Source organism: Pelobates fuscus, chromosome 8 (assembly GCF_036172605.1).
Source record: "Pelobates fuscus isolate aPelFus1 chromosome 8, aPelFus1.pri, whole genome shotgun sequence".
NCBI lineage: Eukaryota > Metazoa > Chordata > Amphibia > Anura > Pelobatidae > Pelobates > Pelobates fuscus.
Window position 1 is genome coordinate 171,036,230 of NC_086324.1, and position 25,369 is coordinate 171,061,598.

The window sequence follows — 25,369 nt, forward strand, 5'->3', positions numbered from 1 at the left end:
ATAAACACTGTGCTTTCCCAGAAATTGAAAATAGCTTCTCTGCTCCTTTCACTTTCATTTTTACTGGGTGTCTGCACACACTCGGGTTACTGCCTGCTGTCAAATGTGATGTCAATGTTAAAGGGAAACATTCTTCATTTATTGTTATTTTATTCATAATTAAAGATTATCAAAACTAAGGAAAAGAGCTTTTATCTGTAATAACATTCCGAAAGGGGGTAACCCTGAAAATGACCTAAATCAGCACAAAAAAAAGGAATCTAGAGTGTTAATCTGGGTTTTTTGGGGAATAATTAAAATAAAACTTAACTTTCATATATGGTTTAAAAATTGCATTTGGCTTAAGTGCAAATTCACACAAATAGTGATAAATCAAATGAAAGTGAAATGAGAAAGAAATGAAAAACAAAAAAAAGTTTCACTAAGAGGAGTTGAGGGACGCAGCCTCACTTATTTAAGGGGTTTGCGTTATCTGTCAGCTGGTCCTATAGTATAAATATAGTAAAGATATACTAATACACTTGGATTTGCTTAATAAGCTTTTATTTAGAACATAGAGTCTGATGTCATGGTTTTTTTTTCAGATATGTGAATATTTAGGCTTTCTATCTCTACCTTCTGTTGCTTTTCTTGTTATTTTTAATACTATATCCACGACATGAAGAGGGTTTTGCAATAAGATAGGGTTTATTGGCCATCCATTTACGGTATACCCTCCTCCCAACAGTTGCTTTGTTCTCTGTATTCGTCCAAGGCATGGTTTCATAGTTGTAGAGACGGCGTCTCTTCAGAGGTTGGAGTCCCATGGATGGACTGGTTCTTTGACCTTTTGGTGTTCGGGGAGCATGAGCCATCTCGAATGTTCTTTCAGGCGTCTTTGCCTCCAATGTTGGTGAAGTTGGGGGATCGTCTTCAGGCGTGGTTGACACATCCACTTGCAAAGCCAAAGTAAAGTCACAGTCGGGAACTAAGATCTCACAGTTTGATTGAGTGAGAAAATGCATTTCTGTTTCTGCCATCAATATTCCTATACATTAAAAGATAATTATTATTTATTTTTATTTTTTTATAAAACTGCTAACATTTATATACACTGAACAAAATTATAAATGCAATGGGGTTTTTGCCCCCATTTTTCATGAGCTAAACTCAAAGATCCAAGAGTTTTTCTATGTACACAAAAGGCCTATTGTTCTCAAGTATTGTTCACAAATCTGTAAAGCTGTGTTAGTGAGCACTTCTCCTTTGCCGAGATAAACCATCCACCTCACAGGTGTGCCATATCAAGATGCTGATTAGACAGGATTATTATTGCAAAGGTGTGCCTTAGGCTGGCCACAATAAAAGGCGAAGTGCTCACTAACACAGATTTAGACAGATTTGTGAACAATCTTTGAGAGAAATAGGCCTTTGTGTACATAGAAAAACTCTTGGATCTTTGAGTTCAGCTCAGTGTTGCATTTATAATTTTGTTCAGTGTATCTCATGCACAAAGGACATGGTGACAAATTATAGAGTATGAGATTCCATCAATACATCATGACAATTTAATAAAGTTTCCAACTCCATACTGTTGGAAAAAGTTTCCAAATGATTGATCCACAAATATTCATATAGACTTCAATGCAACCAAGCCAGCGTGCCAACATCACTAGGGAGATTTGCATCTCGGGGAAGGCAAATCCAAGAAGAGACCAGGCGAAGCGGAGGATGAACCTGAGGTGGGTGTTACATGCCACAAAACGGTGCTGGGATGGAGGTAAGGTGATAAAAATCAATATCTATTACATGGAATATACCATGCATCATTGTGATATATGGCGTTTTCAATGCATATGGCAGTGATTTCAGGTAAGTGGAATTTTTCATTACAGATTCACTTTAAGATAAGATGTAGTAGTTCTAATGCTCAGACTGTCCCTTTAATAAAAAATATATATTTTTTAGAAAACCTATACAATCTGCATTATAATTGGTTGGCTTTGTTTTGTTAATTATAATAGTTAGAGGTAAGGAAGTCCGATTTTGACTTTAAGGAATTGGTTACATGTTGAGATTATTGTTAAAGTTCTGTTTAGACTATCGGTGTGTAAGCAATCATGGAGCTGCGTTTCCACCATTCAAACAAGATGATTATTTCTTTTCTTTAATAAATTTTACTGACATCTGATTGAAGTCTCTTACCTTGGGTAGCATTGACTGGCGCTGCATTGTCCATTGAGTGTGGTAAGTCTGGGACGAGGTCTTCCACGGGTAGAGTCACCATACCTTGCCCCTCTCTGGTAGGTGGAGAAGACATTTTTCTAATAAAGGAAGAGTTTTGAAGCCAAAAAACCTGTGTTTGCTCTGACCAAAATTATGGATGGGTATGTGGCATTAGTTCCTCACTGTGTACCTTAATAAGAACTGTTGTGATTTGCATTCACCTCCTTTTATAGCCTCAGATGACATCATAATTATGCTTTATGACATAGTAATGATGTAATTTTACCATAGAGAACATGTGTGTACCATAGAGTATCTTGATAGGCCAGAAAGTACACGTATAATAAAAACCTATAAAAGTACTCACTGGATGCCTCTACATAGCCAAGTTGATAAAATATCTTGCCTTATAATGAGATAGCCTTTTATTAGTGACATCTCATCATCGTTCTGCAAATTGTCCTGTTCAACACCCAATCTTTTACGTGCATGAAATATTTTATGTTTTGTTTTCGTACTCGGTCTGGAGGTTATAATTATAGATTGTGAAGGCTGTGATTAAATGCATCCAAATGACATTATAAGGATATTTTATACAGATCTGGTTGTTAAACATTTTATTTGTAAAGATGTGACACATTAAGCGGCATGCCCGTGATGCAACTTGTGTGACTGGCGTGACTTAACGTGGGCGTCCTGTCCAGAACGGAGAAGGGCGGAGGGACGTGTGGTGCCCAGCAGACCCCGCGCACGTGGCAGACCATGCAGAGAGCGCTGCTGAAGCATTTTAAGAAAGGTTTAATAACTAGCTTGGGGTCCACTGGGCACCCATCACTGCTTTCCTGCAAGGAAGTGCCACTAGCTGCATTGAGCTAAGCCCTGCCATGAAGACCCGGCCCACTGGCTCTCAGTGCTCCCAGCCAAACAGCGGGGGCGGCGGGGCCTTGCATTGCCGAGCTTAGCATAGTGCGACTGCAGCCATACACTCAGGAAATCACTCCCCCTCCTCTTCCCCTTTCCTTGTCCTGCATGGTGAAATAAACTGGATTGAACTGGAGTGGAAGAAACCATTCGCAACATGTGAAGGGGTGCAGTACATCCTGTGTCCATGTAACACATAGGATATAGAACGTAGTATACTATGCAGAGCACCGTGTCAGGTTACAATATGCAGAGCAGTGTGCTCGTGGAACATGCAAAATCTCTCTGTGACGTGCAGAACAATGTGCATTCATTTATTTATAAAATTAACACGCAGAGCTGTGTATCTGTAACATGCAGAGCTGTGTATCTGTAACATGCAGAGCTGTGTATTCGTAACATGCAGAGCTGTGTATCCGTAACATGCAGAGCTGTGTATCTGTAACATGCAGAGCTGTGTATCTGTAACATGCAGAGCTGTGTATTCGTAACATGCAGAGCAGTGTATCCGTAACATGCAGAGCTGTGTATCTGTAACATGCAGAGCTGTGTATCTGTAACATGCAGAGCTGTGTATTCGTAACATGCAGAGCAGAGTGTATCCGTAACATGCAGAGCTGTGTATCTGTAACATGCAGAGCAGAGTGTATCCGTAACATGCAGAGCTATGTATCTGTAACATGCAGAGCTGTGTATCTTTAACATGCAGAGCAGAGTGTATCCGTAACATGCAGAGCAGAGTGTACCCGTAACATGCAGAGCTATGTATCTGTAACATGCAGAGCTGTGTACCTGTAACATGCAGAGCAGAGTGTATCCGTAACATGCAGAGCTGTGTATCTTTAACATGCAGAGCTGTGTATCCGTAACATGCAGAGCAGAGTGTATCCGTAACATGCAGAGCTGTGTATCTGTAACATGCAGAGCTGTGTATCTGTAACATGAAGAGCTGTGTATCCGTAAATGCAGAGCTGTGTATCTGTAACATGCAGAGCTGTGTATCCGTAACATGCAGAGCAGAGTGTATCCGTAACATGCAGAGCTGTGTATCCGTAACATGCAGAGCTGTGTATCTGTAACATGCAGAGCTGTGTATCTTTAACATGCAGAGCTGTGTATCTTTAACACGCAGAGCTATGTATCTGTAACATGCAGAGCTGTGTATCTGTAACATGCAGAGCTGTGTATCTTTAACATGCAGAGCTGTGTATCTTTAACACGCAGAGCTATGTATCTGTAACATGCAGAGCTGTGTATCTGTAACATGCAGAGCTGTTTATCTTTAACACGCAGAGCTATGTATCTGTAACATGCAGAGCTGTGTATCTGTAACATGCAGAGCTGTTTATCTTTAACATGCAGAGCTGTGTATCTTTAACACGCAGAGCTATGTATCTGTAACATGCAGAGCTGTGTATCTGTAACATGCAGAGCTGTGTATCTGTAACATGCAGAGCAGAGTGTATCTGTAACATGCAGAGCAGAGTGTATCCGTAACATGCAGAGCTGTGTATCTTTAACATGCAGAGCTGTGTATCTTTAACATGCAGAGCTGTGTATCTGTAACATGCAGAGCAGAGTGTATCCGTAACATGAAGAGCTGTGTATCCGTAACATGCAGAGCTGTGTATCTTTAACATGCAGAGCTGTGTATCTGTAACATGCAGAGCAGAGTGTATCCGTAACATGAAGAGCTGTGTATCCGTAACATGAAGAGCAGAGTGTATCCGTAACATGCAGAGCTGTGTATCTTGAACATGCAGAGCTGTGTATCCTTAACATGCAGAGCTGTGTATCTGTAACATGCAGAGCAGAGTGTATCCGTAACATGCAGAGCAGAGTGTATCCGTAACATGAAGAGCTGTGTATCCGTAACATGCAGAGCTGTGTATCTTTAACATGCAGAGCTGTGTATCTGTAACATGCAGAGCAGAGTGTATCCGTAACATGAAGAGCTGTGTATCCGTAACATGAAGAGCAGAGTGTATCCGTAACATGCAGAGCTGTGTATCTTTAACATGCAGAGCTGTGTATCTTTAACATGCAGAGCTGTGTATCTGTAACATGCAGAGCAGAGTGTATCCGTAACATGAAGAGCTGTGTATCCGTAACATGCAGAGCTGTGTATCTTTAACATGCAGAGCTGTGTATCTTTAACATGCAGAGCAGAGTGTATCCGTAACATGCAGAACTGTGTATCTTTAACATGCAGAGCAGAGTGTATCCGTAACATGCAGAGCTGTGTATCTTGAACATGCAGAGCTGTGTATCCTTAACATGCAGAGCTGTGTATCTGTAACATGCTCACACTTTCCACGAGTCGCTAGCCATGGGCCAGTCAAGATGTAGCCCTGATGAGTTGAAATTCACCCCTGCTGAGTGTGCCATGGACCCTCCGGGCTTGTAGTGGCAAGTGACTATTCAGGCCTGGCTAGTAACATGGGACTTGGAATTTGAAGCCCTGGTTAGTGTCTGACACGAACACACAAATAAACATTACAACAAAGAACGGAATAGGTTAATGGGAGTTGTAGTCTACTTGTATTTGAACTGGTTTGTTTATTTCTCAGAATGCGGTGTGTGATATTTAACGCCTTAATGACCAGGGTTAAAGGACTCCTTACAATCCCCTCCCTAACGCTTCCTGTAGCGCATATCTAACATCCCCGCCTATTGATAATGTCTCTGTTATTGAAATGTTGGCATAGATTGGACAATGGCCTCCCTGCACAGCTAGTGCGACGCTCATTATCCTGCAAATGAATGGAGACACAGCCTTATCACAATAACACAAGGAGATTTACATTAAAAGGGAGGAGACGTTTTGTGTGACGTCTCTATTGACTCCATTAAAAAAAACCTTTTCAAACCTAGGCCGCAATATATAATAGATTGCAGCTCTGCCCTGTGTTTGGGGGGAAAATGAGCCATCATTAATTTTTTTATTTCTTTTACCAGGAAGGATATATTTAAAGTTTTATGCGGAGAACACGTATAAACTAGAACGTGACACATTTACTACAAGATGATAAATACAATATTACTGTACATTAGCTTACTTGCAGGGCCACTGACTAGTGATAAATAACAGCTGATCTACCAAAATTCCCCAACCTGAATATAATCACAGACTGTCTACTTTTGCCTCGGTTTTATCATTCGGAATTAATTAGTAAAAATTAGTTTAGGTCCTGGAGTAAGGCTCAGGTAGTGTGGGTTATAGGAGGTGTGAGGAGCTGCAGTGAGCGTGCTGCTCAGGTAGTGTGTGTTATATGAGCTGCAGTGAGTGTGTTTCTCAGGTAGTGTGGGTTATAGGAGGTGTGAGGAGCTGCAGTGAGAATGCTGCTCAGGTAGTGTGGGTTATAGGAGCTGCAGTGAGTGTGTTTCTCAGTGTGGGTTATAGGAGGTGTGAGGAGCTGCAGTGAGCGTGCTGCTCAGGTAGTGTGGGTTATAGGAGGTGTGAGGAGCTGCAGTGAGCGTGCTGCTCAGGTAGTGTGGGTTATAGGAGCTGCAGTGAGTGTGTTTCTCAGTGTGGGTTATAGGAGGTGTGAGGAGCTGCAGTGAGCGTGCTGCTCATGTAGTGTGGGTTATAGGAGGTGTGAGGAGCTGCAGTGAGCGTGCTGCTCAGGTAGTGTGTGTTATAGGAGCTGCAGTGAGTGTGTTTCTCAGGTAGTGTGGGTTATGGGAGGTGTGAGGAGCTGCAGTGAGCGTGCTGCTCAGGTAGTGTGTGTTATAGGAGGTGTGGGGAACTGCAATGAGTGTGCTGTTCAGGTAGTGTGTGTTATAGGAGGTGTGGGGAGCTGCAGAGGTTGTGCTGCACAGGTAGTGTGTGTTATAGGAGCTGCAGTGAGTGTGCTGCTCAGGTAGTGTGGGTTATAGGAGGTGTGGGGAACTGCAGTGTGTGTGCTGCTCAGGTAGTGTGTGTTATAGGAGCTGCAGTGAGCGTGCTGCTCAGGTAGTGTGTGTTATAGGAGGTGTGAGGAGCTGCAGTGAGAGTGCTGCTCAGGTAGTGTGTGTTATAGGAGGTGTGGGGAGCTGCAGTGAGCGTGCTGCTTAGGTAGTGTGGGTTATAGGAGGTGTGAGGAGCTGCAGTGAGTGTGCTGCTCAGGTAGTGTGTGTTATAGGAGCTGCAGTGAGTGTGCTGCTCAGGTAGTGTGGGTTATAGGAGGTGTGAGGAGCTGCAGTGAGCGTGCTGCTCAGGTAGTGTGTGTTATAGGAGCTGCAGTGAGTGTGCTGCTCAGGTAGTGTGGGTTATAGGAGGTGTGAGGAGCTGCAGTGAGCGTGCTGCTCAGGTAGTGTGTGTTATAGGAGGTGTGGGGAGCTGCAGTGAGTGTGCTGCTTAGGTAGTGTGGGTTATAGGAGGTGTGAGGAGCTGCAGTGAGTGTACTGCTCAGGTAGTGTGTGTTATAGGAGGTGTGGGGAGCTGCAGTGAGTGTGCTACTCAGGTAGTGTGTGTTATAAGAGGTGTGGGGAACTGCAGTGTGCGTGCTGCTCAGATAGTGTGTGTTATAGGAGCTGCAGTAAGTGTGCTGCTCAGGTAGTGTGTGTTATAGGAGGTGTGGGGAGCTGCAGTGAGTGTGCTGCTCAGGTAGTGTGTGTTATAGGAGGTGTGGGGAACTGCAGTGTGCGTGCTGCTCAGGTAGTGTGTGTTATAGGAGCTGCAGTGAGTGTGTTTCTCAGGTAGTGTGGGTTATAGGAGGTGTGAGTAGCTGCAGTGAGCGTGCTGCTCAGGTAGTGTGTGTTATAGGAGGTGTGGGGAACTGCAGTGTACGTGCTGCTCAGGTAGTGTGTGTTATAGGAGCTGCAGTGAGTGTGTTTCTCAGGTAGTGCGGGTTATAGGAGGTGTGAGGAGCTGCAGTGAGCGTGCTGCTCAGGTAGTGTGTGTTATAGGAGGTGTGGGGAGCTGCAGTTAGTGTGCTGCTCAGGTAGTGTGTGTTATAGGAGGTGTGGGGAACTGCAGTGTGCGTGCTGCTCAGGTAGTGTGTGTTATAGGAGCTGCAGTGAGTGTGCTGCTCAGGTAGTGTGGATTATAGGATGTGTGGGCAGCTGCAATGAGCGTGCTGCTCAGGTAGTGTGTGTTATAGAAGGTGTGGGGAGCTGCAGTGAGTGTGTTGCTCAGGTAGTGTGTGTTATAGGAGGTGTGGGGAGCTGCAGGGCAGCCATCTTTATTATATTAGCCCATATAGAGCACGACAGCCATCTTTATTATATTGTACCATATAGAGCATGGCAGCTATATTTATTATATTGGACCATATAGAGCATGGCAGCCCTCTTTATTATATTGGACCATATAGAGCATGGCAGCCATCTTTATTATATTGTACCATATAGAGCATGGCAGCCATCTTTATTATATTGGCCCATATAGAGCAGGGCAGCCATCTTTATTATATTGTACCATATAGAGCATGGCAGCCATCTTTATTATATTGGCCCATATAGAGCAGGGCAGCCATCTTTATTATATTGTACCATATAGAGCATGGCAGCCATCTTTATTATATTGTACCATATAGAGCATGGCAGCCATCTTTATTATATTGTACCATATAGAGCATGGCAGCCATCTTTATTATATTGTACATATAGAGCATGGCAGCCATCTTTATTATATTGTACCATATAGAGCATGGCAGCCATCTTTATTATATTGTACCATATAGAGCAGGGCAGCCATCTTTATTATATTGTACCATATAGAGCATGGCAGCCATCTTTATTATATTGGACCATATAGAGCAGGGCAGCCATCTTTATTATATTGTACCATATAGAGCATGGCAGCCATCTTTATTATATTGGACCATATAGAGCATGGCAGCCATCTTTATTATATTTGACCATATAGAGCATGGCAGCTATATTTATTATATTGTACCATATAGAGCAGGGCAGCCATCTTTATTATATTGTACCATATAGAGCATGACAGCCATCTTTATTATATTGGCCCATACAGAGCATGGCAGCCATCTTTATTATATTGGACCATATAGAGCAGGGCAGCCATCTTTATTATATTGGACCATATTAAGCATGGCAGCCATCTTTATTATATTGGACCATATAGAGCAGGGCAGCCATCTTTATTATATTGTACCATATAGAGCATGGCAGCCATCTTTATTATATTAGCCCATATAGAGCACGACAGCCATCTTTATTATATTGGACCATATAGAGCATGGCAGCCATCTTTATTATATTGGACCATATAGAGCAGGGCAGCCATCTTTATTATATTGGACCATATAAAGCAGGGCAGCCATCTTTATTATATTGTACCATATAGAGCATGGCAGCCATCTTTATTATATTGTACCATATAGAGCATGGCAGCCATCTTTATTATATTGGACCATATAGAGCATGGCAGCCATCTTTATTATATTGGACCATATAGAGCATGGCAGCCATCTTTATTATATTGTACCATATAGAGCATGGCAGCCATCTTTATTATATTGTACCATATAGAGCATGGCAGCCATCTTTATTATATTGTACCATATAGAGCATGGCAGCCATCTTTATTATATTGTACCATATAGAGCATGGCAGCCATCTTTATTATATTGGACCATATAGAGCATGACAGCCATCTTTATTATATTGTACCATATAGAGCATGGCAGCCATCTTTATTATATTGGACCATATAGAGCATGGCAGCCATCTTTATTATATTGGACCATATAGAGCATGACAGCCATCTTTATTATATTGTACCATATAGAGCATGGTAGCCATCTTTATTATATTGGACCATATAGAGCATGGCAGCCATCTTTATTATATTGTACCATATAGAGCATGGCAGCCATCTTTATTATATTGTACCATATAGAGCATGACAGCCATCTTTATTATATTGTACCATATAGAGCATGGCAGCCCTCTTTATTATATTGGACCATATAGAGCATGGCAGCCATCTTTATTATATTGGACCATATAGAGCATGGCAGCCATCTTTATTATATTGGACCATATAGAGCATGGCAGCTATCTTTATTATATTGGACCATATAGAGCATGGCAGCCATCTTTATTATATTGGACCATATAGAGCATGGCAGCCATCTTTATTATATTGTACCATATAGAGCATGGCAGCCATCTTTATTATATTGTACCATATAGAGCATGGCAGCCATCTTTATTATATTGTACCATATAGAGCATGGCAGCCATCTTTATTATATTGGACCATATAGAGCATGGCAGCCATCTTTATTATATTGTACCATATAGAGCATGGCAGCCATCTTTATTATATTGGACCATATAGAGCATGGCAGCCATCTTTATTATATTGTACCATATAGAGCATGGCAGCCATCTTTATTATATTGGACCATATAGAGCATGGCAGCCATCTTTATTATATTGTACCATATAGAGCATGGCAGCCATCTTTATTATATTGGACCATATAGAGCATGACAGCCATCTTTATTATATTGTACCATATAGAGCATGGCAGCCATCTTTATTATATTGGACCATATAGAGCATGGCAGCCATCTTTATTATATTGGACCATATAGAGCATGACAGCCATCTTTATTATATTGTACCATATAGAGCATGGCAGCCATCTTTATTATATTGGACCATATAGAGCATGGCAGCCATCTTTATTATATTGTACCATATAGAGCATGGCAGCCATCTTTATTATATTGTACCATATAGAGCATGGCAGCCATCTTTATTATATTGTACCATATAGAGCATGACAGCCATCTTTATTATATTGTACCATATAGAGCATGGCAGCCCTCTTTATTATATTGGACCATATAGAGCATGGCAGCCATCTTTATTATATTGGACCATATAGAGCATGGCAGCCATCTTTATTATATTGTACCATATAGAGCATGACAGCCATCTTTATTATATTGTACCATATAGAGCATGGCAGCCCTCTTTATTATATTGGACCATATAGAGCATGGCAGCCATCTTTATTATATTGGACCATATAGAGCATGGCAGCTATCTTTATTATATTGGACCATATAGAGCATGGCAGCCATCTTTATTATATTGTACCATATAGAGCATGGCAGCCATCTTTATTATATTGTACCATATAGAGCATGGCAGCCCTCTTTATTATATTGGCCCATACAGAGCATGGCAGCCATCTTTATTATATTGTACCATATAGAGCATGGCAGCCATCTTTATTATATTGTACCATATAGAGCATGACAGCCATCTATATTATATTGTACCATATAGAGCAGGGCAGCCATCTTTATTATATTGGCCCATATAGAGCATGGCAGCCATCTTTATTATATTGGCCCATACAGAGCATGGCAGCCATCTTTATTATATTGGCCCATACAGAGCATGGCAGCCATATTTATTATATTGGACCATATAGAGCAGGGCAGCCATCTTTATTATATTGTACCATATAGAGCATGGCAGCCATCTTTATTATATTGGCCCATACAGAGCATGGCAGCCATCTTTATTATATTGGCCCATACAGAGCATGGCAGCCATATTTATTATATTGGACCATATAGAGCAGGGCAGCCATCTTTATTATATTGGACCATACAGAGCATGGCAGCCATCTTTATTATATTGGCCCATACAGAGCATGGCAGCCATCTTTATTATATTGGCCCATACAGAGCATGGCAGCCATATTTATTATATTGGACCATATAGAGCAGGGCAGCCATCTTTATTATATTGTACCATATAGAGCATGACAGCCATCTTTATTATATTGTACCATATAGAGCATGACAGCCATCTTTATTATATTGTACCATATAGAGCACGGCAGCCATCTTTATTATATTGTACCATATAGAGCACGGCAGCCATCTTTATTATATTAGCCCATATAGAGCACGACAGCCATCTTTATTATATTGGACCATATAGAGCATGGCAGCCATCTTTATTATATTGGACCATATAGAGCAGGGCAGCCATCTTTATTATATTGTACCATATAGAGCATGGCAGCCATCTTTATTATATTGTACCATATAGAGCATGGCAGCCCTCTTTATTATATTGGCCCATACAGAGCATGGCAGCCATCTTTATTATATTGTACCATATAGAGCATGGCAGCCATCTTTATTATATTGTACCATATAGAGCATGACAGCCATCTTTATTATATTGTACCATATAGAGCAGGGCAGCCATCTTTATTATATTGGCCCATATAGAGCATGGCAGCCATCTTTATTATATTGGCCCATACAGAGCATGGCAGCCATCTTTATTATATTGGCCCATACAGAGCATGGCAGCCATATTTATTATATTGGACCATATAGAGCAGGGCAGCCATCTTTATTATATTGGACCATATAGAGCAGGGCAGCCATCTTTATTATATTGTACCATATAGAGCATGGCAGCCATCTTTATTATATTGGCCCATACAGAGCATGGCAGCCATCTTTATTATATTGGCCCATACAGAGCATGGCAGCCATATTTATTATATTGGACCATATAGAGCAGGGCAGCCATCTTTATTATATTGGACCATATAGAGCATGGCAGCCATCTTTATTATATTGGCCCATACAGAGCATGGCAGCCATCTTTATTATATTGGCCCATACAGAGCATGGCAGCCATATTTATTATATTGGACCATATAGAGCAGGGCAGCCATCTTTATTATATTGTACCATATAGAGCATGACAGCCATCTTTATTATATTGTACCATATAGAGCAGGGCAGCCATCTTTATTATATTGGCCCATATAGAGCAGGGCAGCCATCTTTATTATATTGTACCATATAGAGCATGACAGCCATCTTTATTATATTGTACCATATAGAGCATGGCAGCCATCTTTATTATATTGGACCATATAGAGCAGGGCAGCCATCTTTATTATATTGTACCATATAGAGCATGACAGCCATCTTTATTATATTGTACCATATAGAGCATGGCAGCCATCTTTATTATATTGTACCATATAGAGCATAGCAGCCATCTTTATTATATTGTACCATATAGAGCATGGCAGCTATATTTATTATATTGGCCCATACAGAGAAGGGCAGCCATCTTTATTATATTGAACTGTATGAGCATGGCAGCCATCTTTATTATATTGAACTGTATAGAGCATGGCAGCTATATTTATTATATTGAACTATATAGAGCATGGTAGCCAGTCATTACACAAACTGTGGGTGATGGGACATCATATGAGAATATATTTATACCAGACACTCACAGACCTGTATTTAACCCTGTAAGTGCCAGGCTGAGTGCAGCTGTTATTATACACTATTATAACCAGGTGTTATTAATTATAGTTATTATACACTGTCATTATAACCAGCTGTTATTATATTATAGTTATTATATTATCGTTATTATACACTATTATAGTTATTATACACTGTTATTATAACCAGCTGTTATTATACACTGTTATTATAACCAAGTGTTATTATAGTGATTATACACTTATTATAACCAGGTGTTATTATATTATAGTTATTATACACTGTTATTATAGTTATTATATACACTGTTATTATAATTATTATACACTGTTAGTATAACCAAGTGTTATTATACAATGTTTTTATAGTTATTATATTATAGTTATTATAGCCAGGTGCATTATAAAGCTTTGTTTAGTGTCAGACAATGTGATAAATACTTTATAATATAATTGGGAATTATTCAGGGCAGTTTATGTAGAGGGCTGGAGCCCAGCACTGAGTCTGTCGCTGTGGGGGTGTTTATTCCTCCAGCTGTGTATTAGATGAGACCAGCACAATAACCCAGGCTGCAGGTCCCCCCCCCGCAAGTCTCGCCGAATGGTTCGCTCCGAGTATTTATAACATGGCGCGCTAGGCCCGCCCCACACAGTGCGGCGTGGAAAGCAGGGAGAGCGGAGTTTGTGCGAGTCACCGAGACAAATCTGCGCAGCATGGCTACTAACGGTAAGAACGGCCCGGGAGTACCGAATAGCGCGAGCTGCGGCCGAGATCGCCGAGTATTGTGCGCTGCGGTCAGATGGCGGCTGTAACGCGCTGCTAGGTTTGCTAGCGGGGGTCTAAAGGCGAGGTGAGCGGCTGTGGGACCGTAATGGGGTCAGTGATGTCCCCGAGACCCATTCTGTGACCTTCCCCTCGTTACTCTGTGTCCCCTCGTTACTCCCTTTGTCCTCGGAACGGCCGCCATTTTGTGTCCGCGGTGAAGCTGGCGCCATTTTATGGCCGGGGGGAGGGGCTGCGAGGATGGAATGTCCGCAGTGCTGGTTACTATGGAGACAGCGCTTAAAGGATGAGGTGATCCGCGGCGCCTGCTATTGGCTGAGCTTGTTGCTAGGCGATGTCTCTCTGTTGCAGAATGTATGGGGCACCCAGCCTCTCCCACTGCCCCAGAGATAGGGGGTGGGGAGCTCTCATTGCCCCCATAGATTAGGGGAGGGGTGTATATTGATCTGGGGGTCAGCAGCCATACACCTCCCATGGCCCCTATTGGGGGGGGGGAGAATCAGCCACCACACCTCTCATGGCTCCATAGATGGGGGGTTATTGATCTGGGGGTCAGCATCTGGGAGACATGCATCTCCCATGGACTCCATAGAGGAGGGGGGGGTGTATATTGATCCGCCACACACCTCCCATGGACCCTGTGGGGGGATGTATATTGATCTGGGGGTCAGCAGCACCCATACTGCGATATTAAGGCTTGTTACAAGCTGCTTAGGATGTGCACATTGGTTTAGCATTCCCCTATTGTGGTGTGTGTATTTATACACTAAAACTTTTGTAATAAAAAAAGCTATAGTACTAGGAAAACAAATTTGGTTTCTTGGCACTATAGCTTCCCTGCCCCCCTTGATGCAGAAGGGGTTGGAGACCCCTTTTGTCACTTACCTCAGTCCAGTGCAGATTTGCCTTGGTGTTGGCTCGGAACCACCAACAAGAGACGCAATGGCGGCAATCACATTAACATTTTCCCTTTGGAAAGCATTGTACAATTGGTTTTTGGGTAACGCTGGATGTATCCATGCATAGAGTTGAAAGTCTCTTTACGACTAATAGACAACCACTAGAGGTGGAATCCACTACAGAGTTAACCCACCAAGCCAATTATTGCAGTTTCTCAAAAACTGCAATGATTAGCTTTGCAGAGTTAAGAGACCTAGGACAGTGTACCCAGACGACTTCAATAAGCTAAGGGGTTTGGGTGCCTATAGTGTCCCTTTAAGCTAAAGTTGTTTTATAGTGTGCCTTTTAAATGATTAATTTAAAGAGGCATTCAGTGCAATAAGTTATGCTGTGTATCGCCTAAATGACTGTACTGCCCCCAGGAAACCTAAGTGTTAGGCTTATAATAAAACATGTCAATTGTAGAAATCTTTGTAAAGCATGCTGCCTTTCTTATAAAAATGAACCTGCCTTTCACGGCTTGCAGGGAAGACCGTGCATCATGAGTATCCTTTCAAGTGCCTAACTGTTCATTTCTCTTTAAAGAATGTATTTTTATTTTTTTCCTTCTTGTTTTGCAGATTATTCACAGCAGGCAAGCCAAGGGTACGTAATTTGTCTATTAATGTTTATATTGTTTCATGCTTGTTTTGAAGATAGCTCTAATAGTGCGTTTGTTTCAGGTATGGGGCTTACCCCTCCCAGCCAGCTCAGAGCTATTCCCAGCAGGGAAGCCAGCCCTACAGCCAGCAGAGCTACAGCGGCTATGGCCAGTCTGGAGCTGCTTCATCTTATGGACAGAGTGGTGGCTACAGCTCCTCTTATGGGCAAGACCAGAACTGTAAGTAGGATATGGCAATACTGGAACATGCCTTCATTAAATTAAGCATTAGACCAGAACAAGGGACTTGATGTACAAGAATTAGCAGCATCTATTTTGTTCGTGCTTGGGTGGCTTTCATTGAGTGTTTCAGCAGAACTTTTAGGTAATAAATGCTGTCTAATTGTGGCAGTGACATTTTTGCATTGGCAGTATCGCTAGCAGGATCAACACAGTGAATTAATCGGGGACCACTGTTACATCCAAAATCAGATGATCAAGTAGCCTACTTGTACCATAAATACTGAAACAGCATGTTGTGGTTATGGTGCTTAGACCTCCCCTTTAAATTAATTCTATAAGCTATGGAGTGTGAGATGTGGAAAAACAGATCTGCCTCTATAGATATGGATATTGGGCGTAACATTGTTACTGTTAAGACCAGAACACAACAGAGAAACAAGGTTAAGTGGCTCTGATCAATCTTGGATCTAAAATACCAAAGTAAAGGGAGGTTTGGTGTAAACGTGTCACTCTTTATTGTAGACTCTGAGTTTAGTTCATTTTGCTTCAGTTATGTGACTAGGGCATTGGTCTTGATTACAATTTGTTCTATATTACAGCTGGATATAGCTCACAGTCTGCCCCTCAGAGCTATGGGACTGGAAGCTATGGTAATTCCCAATCTTCCCAAAGCACCTACTCTGCAGGACAGCAACCATCTCAGTCCTCCTACTCCAGCTACCCCCAGCAGCCTCCAGCCAGCAGTAACACTGGAAGGTAAGTGTTAAGGGACTTCTATTGGCTCTAGATCAAGCATGTCAAACTCGATGGCTAAGACAGGCCAAATAAACACTGCTTACGTTTGTGGGCCCTACCTTGACATATTAAATGTTTGGTAATGGGACTGAAATGGCCAATGTATGTTGCACAGCTGTAAACCAAATGCTGTAATCTTGTTTATTTTGAAGTTCTATGAGTGTTTTCTACACTTTGGCTGAGATCATCAAACTCCCATAGGAAAGCATTGGGATGCTATTGTACATGTGTGGCAAAAAATCAGCATCTCCATGGGAGCATTCAGCGCCTCTGTGCAGACCCAATCTAACACTGCCCCTTCTCCCTCTCTAATACACGGCTCCCTCCCTCAAATACACTGCCCCCTGACTTCCCCAAGTTAATACACTGCTACCACTCCCCAATTTAATACACTGCCCCTTCCCTTAAATTAATACATTGCCCACCACCACCATCACTCTGCACTGCCTCCCCCCAATTAAACACACTGGGCCCTCTCACACTTAGCTGTCCGTCCTTCAATTCCAGCTCCATCCCTGCTGAAGCAGGCCAGACGGTCCTCTGGCACTGCGAGCAGGAGGGACAGGGGAGTGGCTGCTCTGGTCTGCTCAGCAGACACACAGCCACTCTGCCCTCTTGTGGCCAGGAGAGCAAGAATCAGGAAATATTTTCCCAGTCTTGCTGGTCGCAGCCACAGCTGGAAGCGGCCCCAGGGCAGGCAGGCTGCAAATATGTTGTCTGTAGGCTGCATGTTTGACATGCTTGCTCTAGATCCTGCCAATTTTAACCTCTGATAATTGTTCTGTGTTACAGGCATTATAACGGCTGAAAATGTTGCATTTTTCACCTAGTTTTTCTGCATATTTTATTTTATATTTTTTCCCTTTCTTCAAACCAGTTATGGCAGCAGCTCTCAGACTCCTTCTTACCAGCAACAACAGAGCACTGGCTATGGACAACAACCCAGTGGTGGTGGCAGTGGTTATGGTGGACAACAGAGTGGCTACGGGGGCCAACAGCAATCTAGCTATGGGAGCCAACCGAATCAAAGCAGCTACAGCAGTCAGCAGCCTAGCTCGTATGGACAGCAGTCCAGCTACAATTCCCCGCAGGGCTATGGCCAACAGCAAGCACAGTATGGTGGTGGAGGTGAGGAAACTGAGGCTACGTGGTGAAAAGTCACAGAATGCTTGCATTTGGTGAAATTGTTTCTGATCTTGGTCTTATTTGCCGTAGCTGGAGGATACAACCAGGATTCCCCTTCCATGGGCAGTGGAGGCTATGGTGGCTCTGACCAGGGAAGCTTTGGTGGGCCAGATGGCAGGGGCAGAGGTCGTGGAGGCTTTGGTGGGCGCGGAGGCTTTGACCGAGGTGGTAGAGGCAGCCGTGGAGGTCGAGGAGGAATGGGGTAGGTATCTGACCATGGGTGGTATGTGAGAGAAGAGCATGGTGTCTGATGTGATGTGTGGCTTGAATGTGAGGTTTTTGAGAAATTTTCTGCCAAAGCTCTGATTAAGTGTTTTAGTCTAGCATTGCCAAGCTTTAATTAGCAGTACAATCAAATCAAAATATGTTAATGGGCTTGATACATTATATGATGTATGAAAACTTTGGTCTTTGTTTGGTTACTGGTTTTTTTTTTTCTTTAAGTGAAAAGCATAAATTAGGCTGTGGGATACATTATTTTCAAAGTGATTTCTTCACATGGCGTTTCGGGGGATATGAGAACTGTTCTCAAGCAATGTTTTAATAAAACAAATATCTCTGGTACCAAAAGGTGTTAAGTATCAACTCAGGCAGGGTGTCTGAAAACTGACAAATCCGAATGTAAAATAAGGTAAAACGATCTGCTCGTGTTGGTTAGGGCCACTGCATCGGTAATAACTTTGTATGGATGCGTTACTGGGTACCAACTGCAGTCTCAGGTGGAAACTGGTGCATTATGACTGCAGATGTTCTCATGAAACCTGGAGGGTATTGGTGAAACACATGGTCTCTGGATTATAATAAAATGGTTCAAAGTTCTGTAGCTGAACATTAAGTCTAGACAGATGCAATTTACCACAACAGGAAATTCAAGGCACAAACTGTATGAATGTGTGGATGCCAAGTGTGTTTATTTAAATGGCAAAATTGTTTGAATACTCTAATGTGTGGGGTTTCTGTAAACTTTAAAATCTGTACAAATCATAACATGGTGGGTAAATGTGTGTACAGCAGTTCTGTACAGATGCTAGCTAATGTAAAGTTTCAGTACCTGGGTGTTAGTTGAAATGTTATTAAATACCTGAACAGCAGTATTTCTGTACGGATGCTAGCTGGAGGAGTTTAAAACCAGGACTACCATCTATTTAGAAAACTCTATTCTGCATTTCTGTACATATATAGGATGTGTTTATAATACATGAATAGCTAATTGTGTCTCTACAGATTGCTAGCTTGTGGGTAGACATTGTATAACGCAACCTCTGAAGTGTCCTTATTACAGACTATAGATAAGAGGGGCTTCTCTGGCAAATAAGGCTTGGCTTACTTGCTAGAGAAGGGTAAGTATACGCGTTGTAAGCTGTGGGGTTAGGAATAAAACTGCCAAACAATTATTGCTTTGTTGCTCTTTGCTTTGTGTTAACAAACTCTGCATTTTATGTGCTACAGGTTTCAAGGTCTGTCGTCAGCTTTCACAGTAGCTTATCAGCCAATATAACTGTAGGCATAGTGTATCATAACGACTTGTAGAGCTGGTCTAAGTACCTATAACCAAACTTTCATGGTGCTCGGTTATATTACACAAAAACATGGTTTTAAAAAAAAAAAGGGCAAATATTGAACTATTTCAAGGCAAAGGTGTCTGCAGTGTGATGTGAATCATGTGTGGTAACTGTAGCAATCACAATTCTGTAATTCAGTGCAAACAATTGTGTAATCAATACCTGCCTCAAGGTGGCAGTAAAAGGCTGTAGGCCCTGAATCTCTTAATAGCCCGATTTTATACAAACAAGCAGGTGTTAGTTTGTACATACAGAGTACTGGCAAGTCTAGTCTGTCACCGAATAAGAACTACTGTAGCCTCGGGAATCACAAACAAACTTCAATTTCTCCTAATTGTCTTCTCAGCGGTGGTGATCGGGGAGGATTCAGTAAATTTGGTGGTAAGTGAAGAGTTCAAAATCTCAAACACAAACTTCTGTGCTGTTTTCATTAATTCCAGCCATTCATACAATGGGTTTTCCTGGAGTACTGCATTCCTGTGGGGTTAACAAAGTACAGGTTTCAAACATCACTTTGTGGTGTATGTTGGTCAAAAATACAAAAAATAAACAATACACAAACCTCCTGGTGGTGCATTTAAAAGGGATTATTTTTTTTTTCAATGTGGGGTTCAGAGTTTGGTAAATGCATGCAGTTTTGTGAACTGGGAGAGAAAAAATTCAGGGCTCTTGGATTTAAAAAAAAAAAAAAGGTTTTAAAGTGAGGGGAACTATAAAAATGGTTTTAGAAACATGGTGTGATCACAGCCACTCTTCTTACAAAAGGTTTATTACACAGGAAAGACCTTGTGTGATGGTGGTGCCATATTGTTACTGGGTAGACCTGGTTAACTGTTAAGTTTACACATTGGTACAAGGTAAAGGAACACACTGGAAAATCCTGAAACCTCTGAATGGAAATGTCAAATGACAGGGATATGGAACAAAGGATGGTAACTGGTAGAACAGTGTTCATGGTTTCTTAAGGTATCATAACAAATATTCTGGAAAGTGTTCCTACCAGACTGGTGTTCAGTTGCAAGGTTTTAACTCTTAATAGATCTTAGTTCCTATGTGTGACTGTGCCGATACAACTATAAGGAATCGCCTAATGATAGGCCAGTAATAGGAGTTTGTCATTCAGCCATTCGAGTTCTATAGTCTTCAATGAATAATGTCATGTGGGTGTTTGTTGGGTTGTTGGGGCTTGGGTGTGTTACTTTGTGAAACCAACTGCCGTATTCTGAGAGCCTGTCTTTTCTATTATTGAAGGACCACGTGAGGGAGGACCTCCCCCCAGACATGACATGGGTGGTGGTAAGTGTCTGCTTAGTTGGGGGTTGGGCTGAATTCATTTGAAAGTAAAGTAATAAATGCTAATGATCATGCATATATAATTTTATTTATTTTTTTAAATCAGCTGAACAAGACAACTCTGACAATAACACAATCTTTGTGCAAGGCCTTGGTGAGAATGTAACAGTAGAGTCAGTAGCAGAATACTTCAAACAGATTGGAATCATTAAGGTGAGATCCTCTACTGGAACTACAAACCCAAATAGGATTGCATTTACAGTCATATGTTCCCTTGCTCTCCAGACATCTTGCATCCTGACATCTTCTGTTTCCCCACTTAACTCATAAGATTTGAGATTTGCTTGTCCTAATCTTGACCATAAACATGGACATTAATTAGGGGAAGCACATTTTAAAAATGTTTTCACTGCCCCTTGAAAACATTCAGATAGTGAGTAACCATGTAAATTCCTGTCCATTATAGACTAACAAGAAGACTGGATTGCCCATGATAAATCTCTACACGGATCGTGAGACTGGAAAACTGAAGGGTGAAGCAACGGTCTCCTTTGATGATCCACCATCTGCTAAAGCTGCCATAGACTGGTTTGATGGTGAGTAATGGACTTGATTTTTATGCTTCATTGACACTAGCTTGGATAGGATTCTAATTATTGGTTTTATATCCAGGCAAGGAGTTTTCGGGTAACCCTATAAAGGTGTCCTTTGCTACAAGGAGGGCAGATTTCAATAGCCGTGGTGGTGCTGCTGGTGCTGGTGCCAATGGCCGAGGCAGAGGACGTGGAGGTAAGTTAAGTAGCATGGTTCATGTGTTAAACAGCTGCTACTGGGCAGTCTGTTTGTTTTTCAAGCATTTACCTAATTTACTGCATAGTTTCTTATGAACGTTTGAGTAAGACCTTTGTTAATGGCATTTCTCTGAGCTAGCTTCAACTTGGACTTTTTTTTTTTCTTTTTTTGTGCAGGTCCCATGGGACGAGGGGGCTTTGGAGGTCCACCTGGCCCAGCCAGCAGCAGAGGAGGAGGAGGTGGTGGTGGTGGAGGAGCAGGAGGATATCCTAGCGGTGGTGGAGGACAACAGCGAGCTGGAGACTGGAAGTGTCCCAACCCGTAAGTACCAGGCAGAAAATAGACAATGCCTTGCAGTTTGTGCAGTTACTGTACAACTACTAATCACTCTATCCCTGTAGAACCTGTGATAACATGAACTTCTCCTGGAGAAACGAGTGTAACCAGTGCAAGGCACCCAAACCAGATGGACCCGGCGGGCCAGGTGGATCTCACATGGGTGAGGATTGCTACTTAACACATTACATGCTTGCCCTTTTGTATTTAACAACTAGAAGAGTTTAATGCAATTCTTGTTTTGCAGGTGGTGGTGGTGGTGGTGGAGGTGGATTCGGTGATGACCGAAGGGGTGGCCGTGGCGGTTTTGACCGTGGAGGCTTTAGAGGAAGGGGTGGAGATAGAGGTGGTTTCCGGGGAAGCAGAGGGGGAGACCGTGGAGGTTTTGGACCAGGCAAAATGGAATCCAGGTTTGTTAATGCTCTGCTTCCTTGCAATTGTTTTGAATTTTAATCATTTAGTCTACAAGCTTGTCATTTTCAAGTTATTGTGTTGAGGTTGGGATTTCTTGTTTAACTATAAATATTAATTGCCTGTTAAGTCATCTCCTTTGGAACCACTCTCAGAGTTCACTAAATACTTGTATAAACTTGCAATGTCTTTTTAAAAAAATCTGAACTGGGAAGTTCTCCAATTTGCAAACAAATGGGTAGTTCCCTGTTAAGTGCCACACACTTCCCAAAGTAAAACAACTCTCTAAATACAAACAACTTTTCAAAATGAGCCACCAATAAATCTTTTTCAATGTTTTGATATTAATTTGTATTTAATCTTGGTTTTTTTTAGGGGGGACCACAGACAAGACAGACGAGAGAGGCCATATTAGCTGTCGCCAGCAGACTTCTACCTTCAATTTGTTTTGGTTTTATTTTGTATTTTCAGGTGTATCCTATGGATTCTTGCTGAATATTCTGTTCATGTACACTTTGTATTGCGTCCACTGTGCGCCTGTGAATTTTATTAGTCTTTGTATAAAGTCCCTTACCCATTAAACAGATGCCCTTTTGATTGTGGGGTTTTTCATAATTTGGTAAATTGCTTTGATGGCCTTATCCTTGTGTTCTGGGGGAGTGGGATACACAGACACTGGGTATAAATGGTTGTGGAATGAGTTCCAATTAGTTTTATTGGGTGTCTGAGTTTAGGGAAACTGGCATGTATTATTTTGGCGCTGGATGTACAGGAGTGGTCCTGTTAACTATGGGTTCTGGGATAATGTGTTCAAATAAAACAGTTCAATCCTTTATTCAACTCTAGCAAGTGTCACAGTATGGATCAGCTGTTGGCCTGTCCAGTTCCCACATACGGTTTGTGTTCTCTTGTCAGAAATGATTGTGTACAAAACCAATCTTGGTAGCTTACTACATCTGTGTTTTTATAAATAACATTGGTATGTCGGATGTGTCTTGAGCTTTAATAAATGCCTTTAATTTAATGCGCTGCATGGATTTGCAAGTGATAAATAATACTCTGGTATTGCTGGTACATGGGAAACTGTTCTAACAGGCACAGTAACGGTTTTAGTAAAAGATTAGCTTTAGATTTTGGTTTCCAAAGTTTTAGATCCAATTTCAACTCAATCATTTGAAATAAGCCGTTAAAGTACTGGGGCTGGCATACACTGAATCTTGGGTACTTAAAGGAGTGTGTAATGGTGAATAGAAAGGCATAGATGTTTACTGTATCAGTGGCAGCTCGTCATTACATGGAAGAATTAGGGGGGGGATGGCTGCCAGTCCTGGTTCCTGTCCTTCATAAAGATTAAAGGAACACTAGTCCCCTAAATGACTTTAGCTAACTAAAGCAATTTTAGTGTATAGATCATTCCCCTGCAATTTCACTGCTCAATTCACTGTCATTTAGGAGTTAAATCACTTTGTTTCTGCTTATGCAGCCCTAGCCACACCTCCCCTGGCTATGATTGACAGAGCCTGCATGAAAAAAAAAACTGGTTTCACTTTCAAACAGATGTAATTTACCTTAAATAATTGTATCTCAATCTCTAAATTGAACTTTAATGACATACAGGAGGCTCTTGCAGGGTCTAGCAAGCTATTAACATAGCAGGGGATAAGAATCTTAATTAAACAGAACTTGCAACAAAGAGCCTAAATAGGGCTCTCTTTACAGGAAGTGTTTATGGAAGGCTGTGCAAGTCACATGCAGGGAGGTGTGACTAGGGTTCATAAACAAAGGGATTTAACTCCTAAATGGCAGAGGATTGAACAGTGAGGCTGCAGGGGCATGTTCTATACACCAAAACTGCTTCATTCAGCTAAAGTTGTTCATGTGACTATAGTGTCCCTTTAAAAGAATATAGTACAGCATTATCCTGGGAATACATACAGAATAAGTAGTGAAAATATGAGCACACATTGAGGTTTCTTTGATAGACTGTCATCTGTGAAGTCTGGCTTGACTAAGACTCAGCCAAACCAAAATGTATTCCATTGTGCACTTTAAAGACTGCTTATCAAAGAAACCTTCAGGCCTACGGTCTATCAACAAACTGTCTCTGCTGCTGAGCAGGAGGTGAAGATTTCCTCCATCTATAATGTACTTGTCTTGGTGGTTTGGACATATGCTGTCTTTATAACACTCGTCACTCCATCTGTCCTTTAATTATTACAACACTCCCTTTATAGATCGAATCCCCACTCCCTGTATTTGTCTTTAATTGGCAGCACAGAGAGCTGGCTGACTGGTTCATATCACTGCTTCCTTGTGGCAATATGAGGGATGAAATAACTTGCTATGTAATGCTGGAAAGAAGGATGTATATTATGGGAATAGCCTTCCAGCTGAAGTGGTAGAGGTTAACACAGTAAAGGAGTTTAAGCATGCGTGGGATAGGCATAAGGCTATCCTAACTATAAGATAAGGCCAGGGACTAATGAACGTATTTAGAAAACTGGGCAGACTAGATGGGCCGAATGGTTCTTATCTGCCGTCACATTCTGTGTTTCTATGGGTTTAATTGCTCAGGCATATATTAAATATAGCCAGCTCTGCCCCCCGGCTCTCGCAAGACTTGCAGGGGAGCTGACTGGACCGGAGGAGAGAGAAGGGAACTGACCGGAGCTGCAGGAAAAAAAAAATAATTTAAAAAAATAATACAAATGCCCACCCCCACCAAGGCTCTGCATCACACACTGCACTCATACCCAAACATTGCACTCATACACACTGCATTCATTCTATACACACTGTAAATATATATTCAATTAATATAATTTTGGGGGGGATATAATTTTTAGAAGTTTACCAGTAGCTGCTGCATTTCCCACCCTAGTCTTATACTCGAGTCAATTAGTTTTCCCAGTTTTTTTGGGTAAAATTAGGGGCCTCTGCTTATATTCGGGTCGACTTATACTTTAGTATATACGGTAGTTTAAACCCCTTAAAAGGAACAGTTCAAGCCCATCAAATGTCCTTGTATCCTTCAATTATGAGGAACATATTTA

The 25,369-nt window shown here is 41.7% G+C and overlaps 1 protein-coding gene across 2 annotated transcripts; it reads left to right on the forward strand.

Annotated features, from left to right (window-relative positions):
- The first annotated feature begins 14,011 nt into the window (after positions 1–14,011).
- On the forward strand, positions 14,012–22,931 carry FUS (FUS RNA binding protein). 2 transcript variants are annotated; one of them, XM_063430782.1, is made up of 15 exons: positions 14,012–14,102; positions 15,680–15,704; positions 15,782–15,939; positions 16,542–16,698; positions 17,615–17,865; positions 17,953–18,124; positions 19,831–19,865; positions 20,736–20,780; positions 20,884–20,990; positions 21,244–21,373; positions 21,450–21,566; positions 21,746–21,890; positions 21,971–22,067; positions 22,158–22,315; positions 22,692–22,931. In XM_063430782.1, exons 1-15 carry the CDS (start codon positions 14,090–14,092, stop codon positions 22,729–22,731), a joined length of 1,650 nt encoding a protein of 549 aa, XP_063286852.1. In that variant the 5' UTR covers positions 14,012–14,089; the 3' UTR covers positions 22,732–22,931. The 2 variants fall into 2 exon arrangements, with proteins under 2 accessions (XP_063286852.1, XP_063286853.1); XM_063430783.1 differs by having other exon boundaries at positions 22,161–22,315.
- The last annotated feature ends 2,438 nt before the right edge of the window (positions 22,932–25,369 follow it).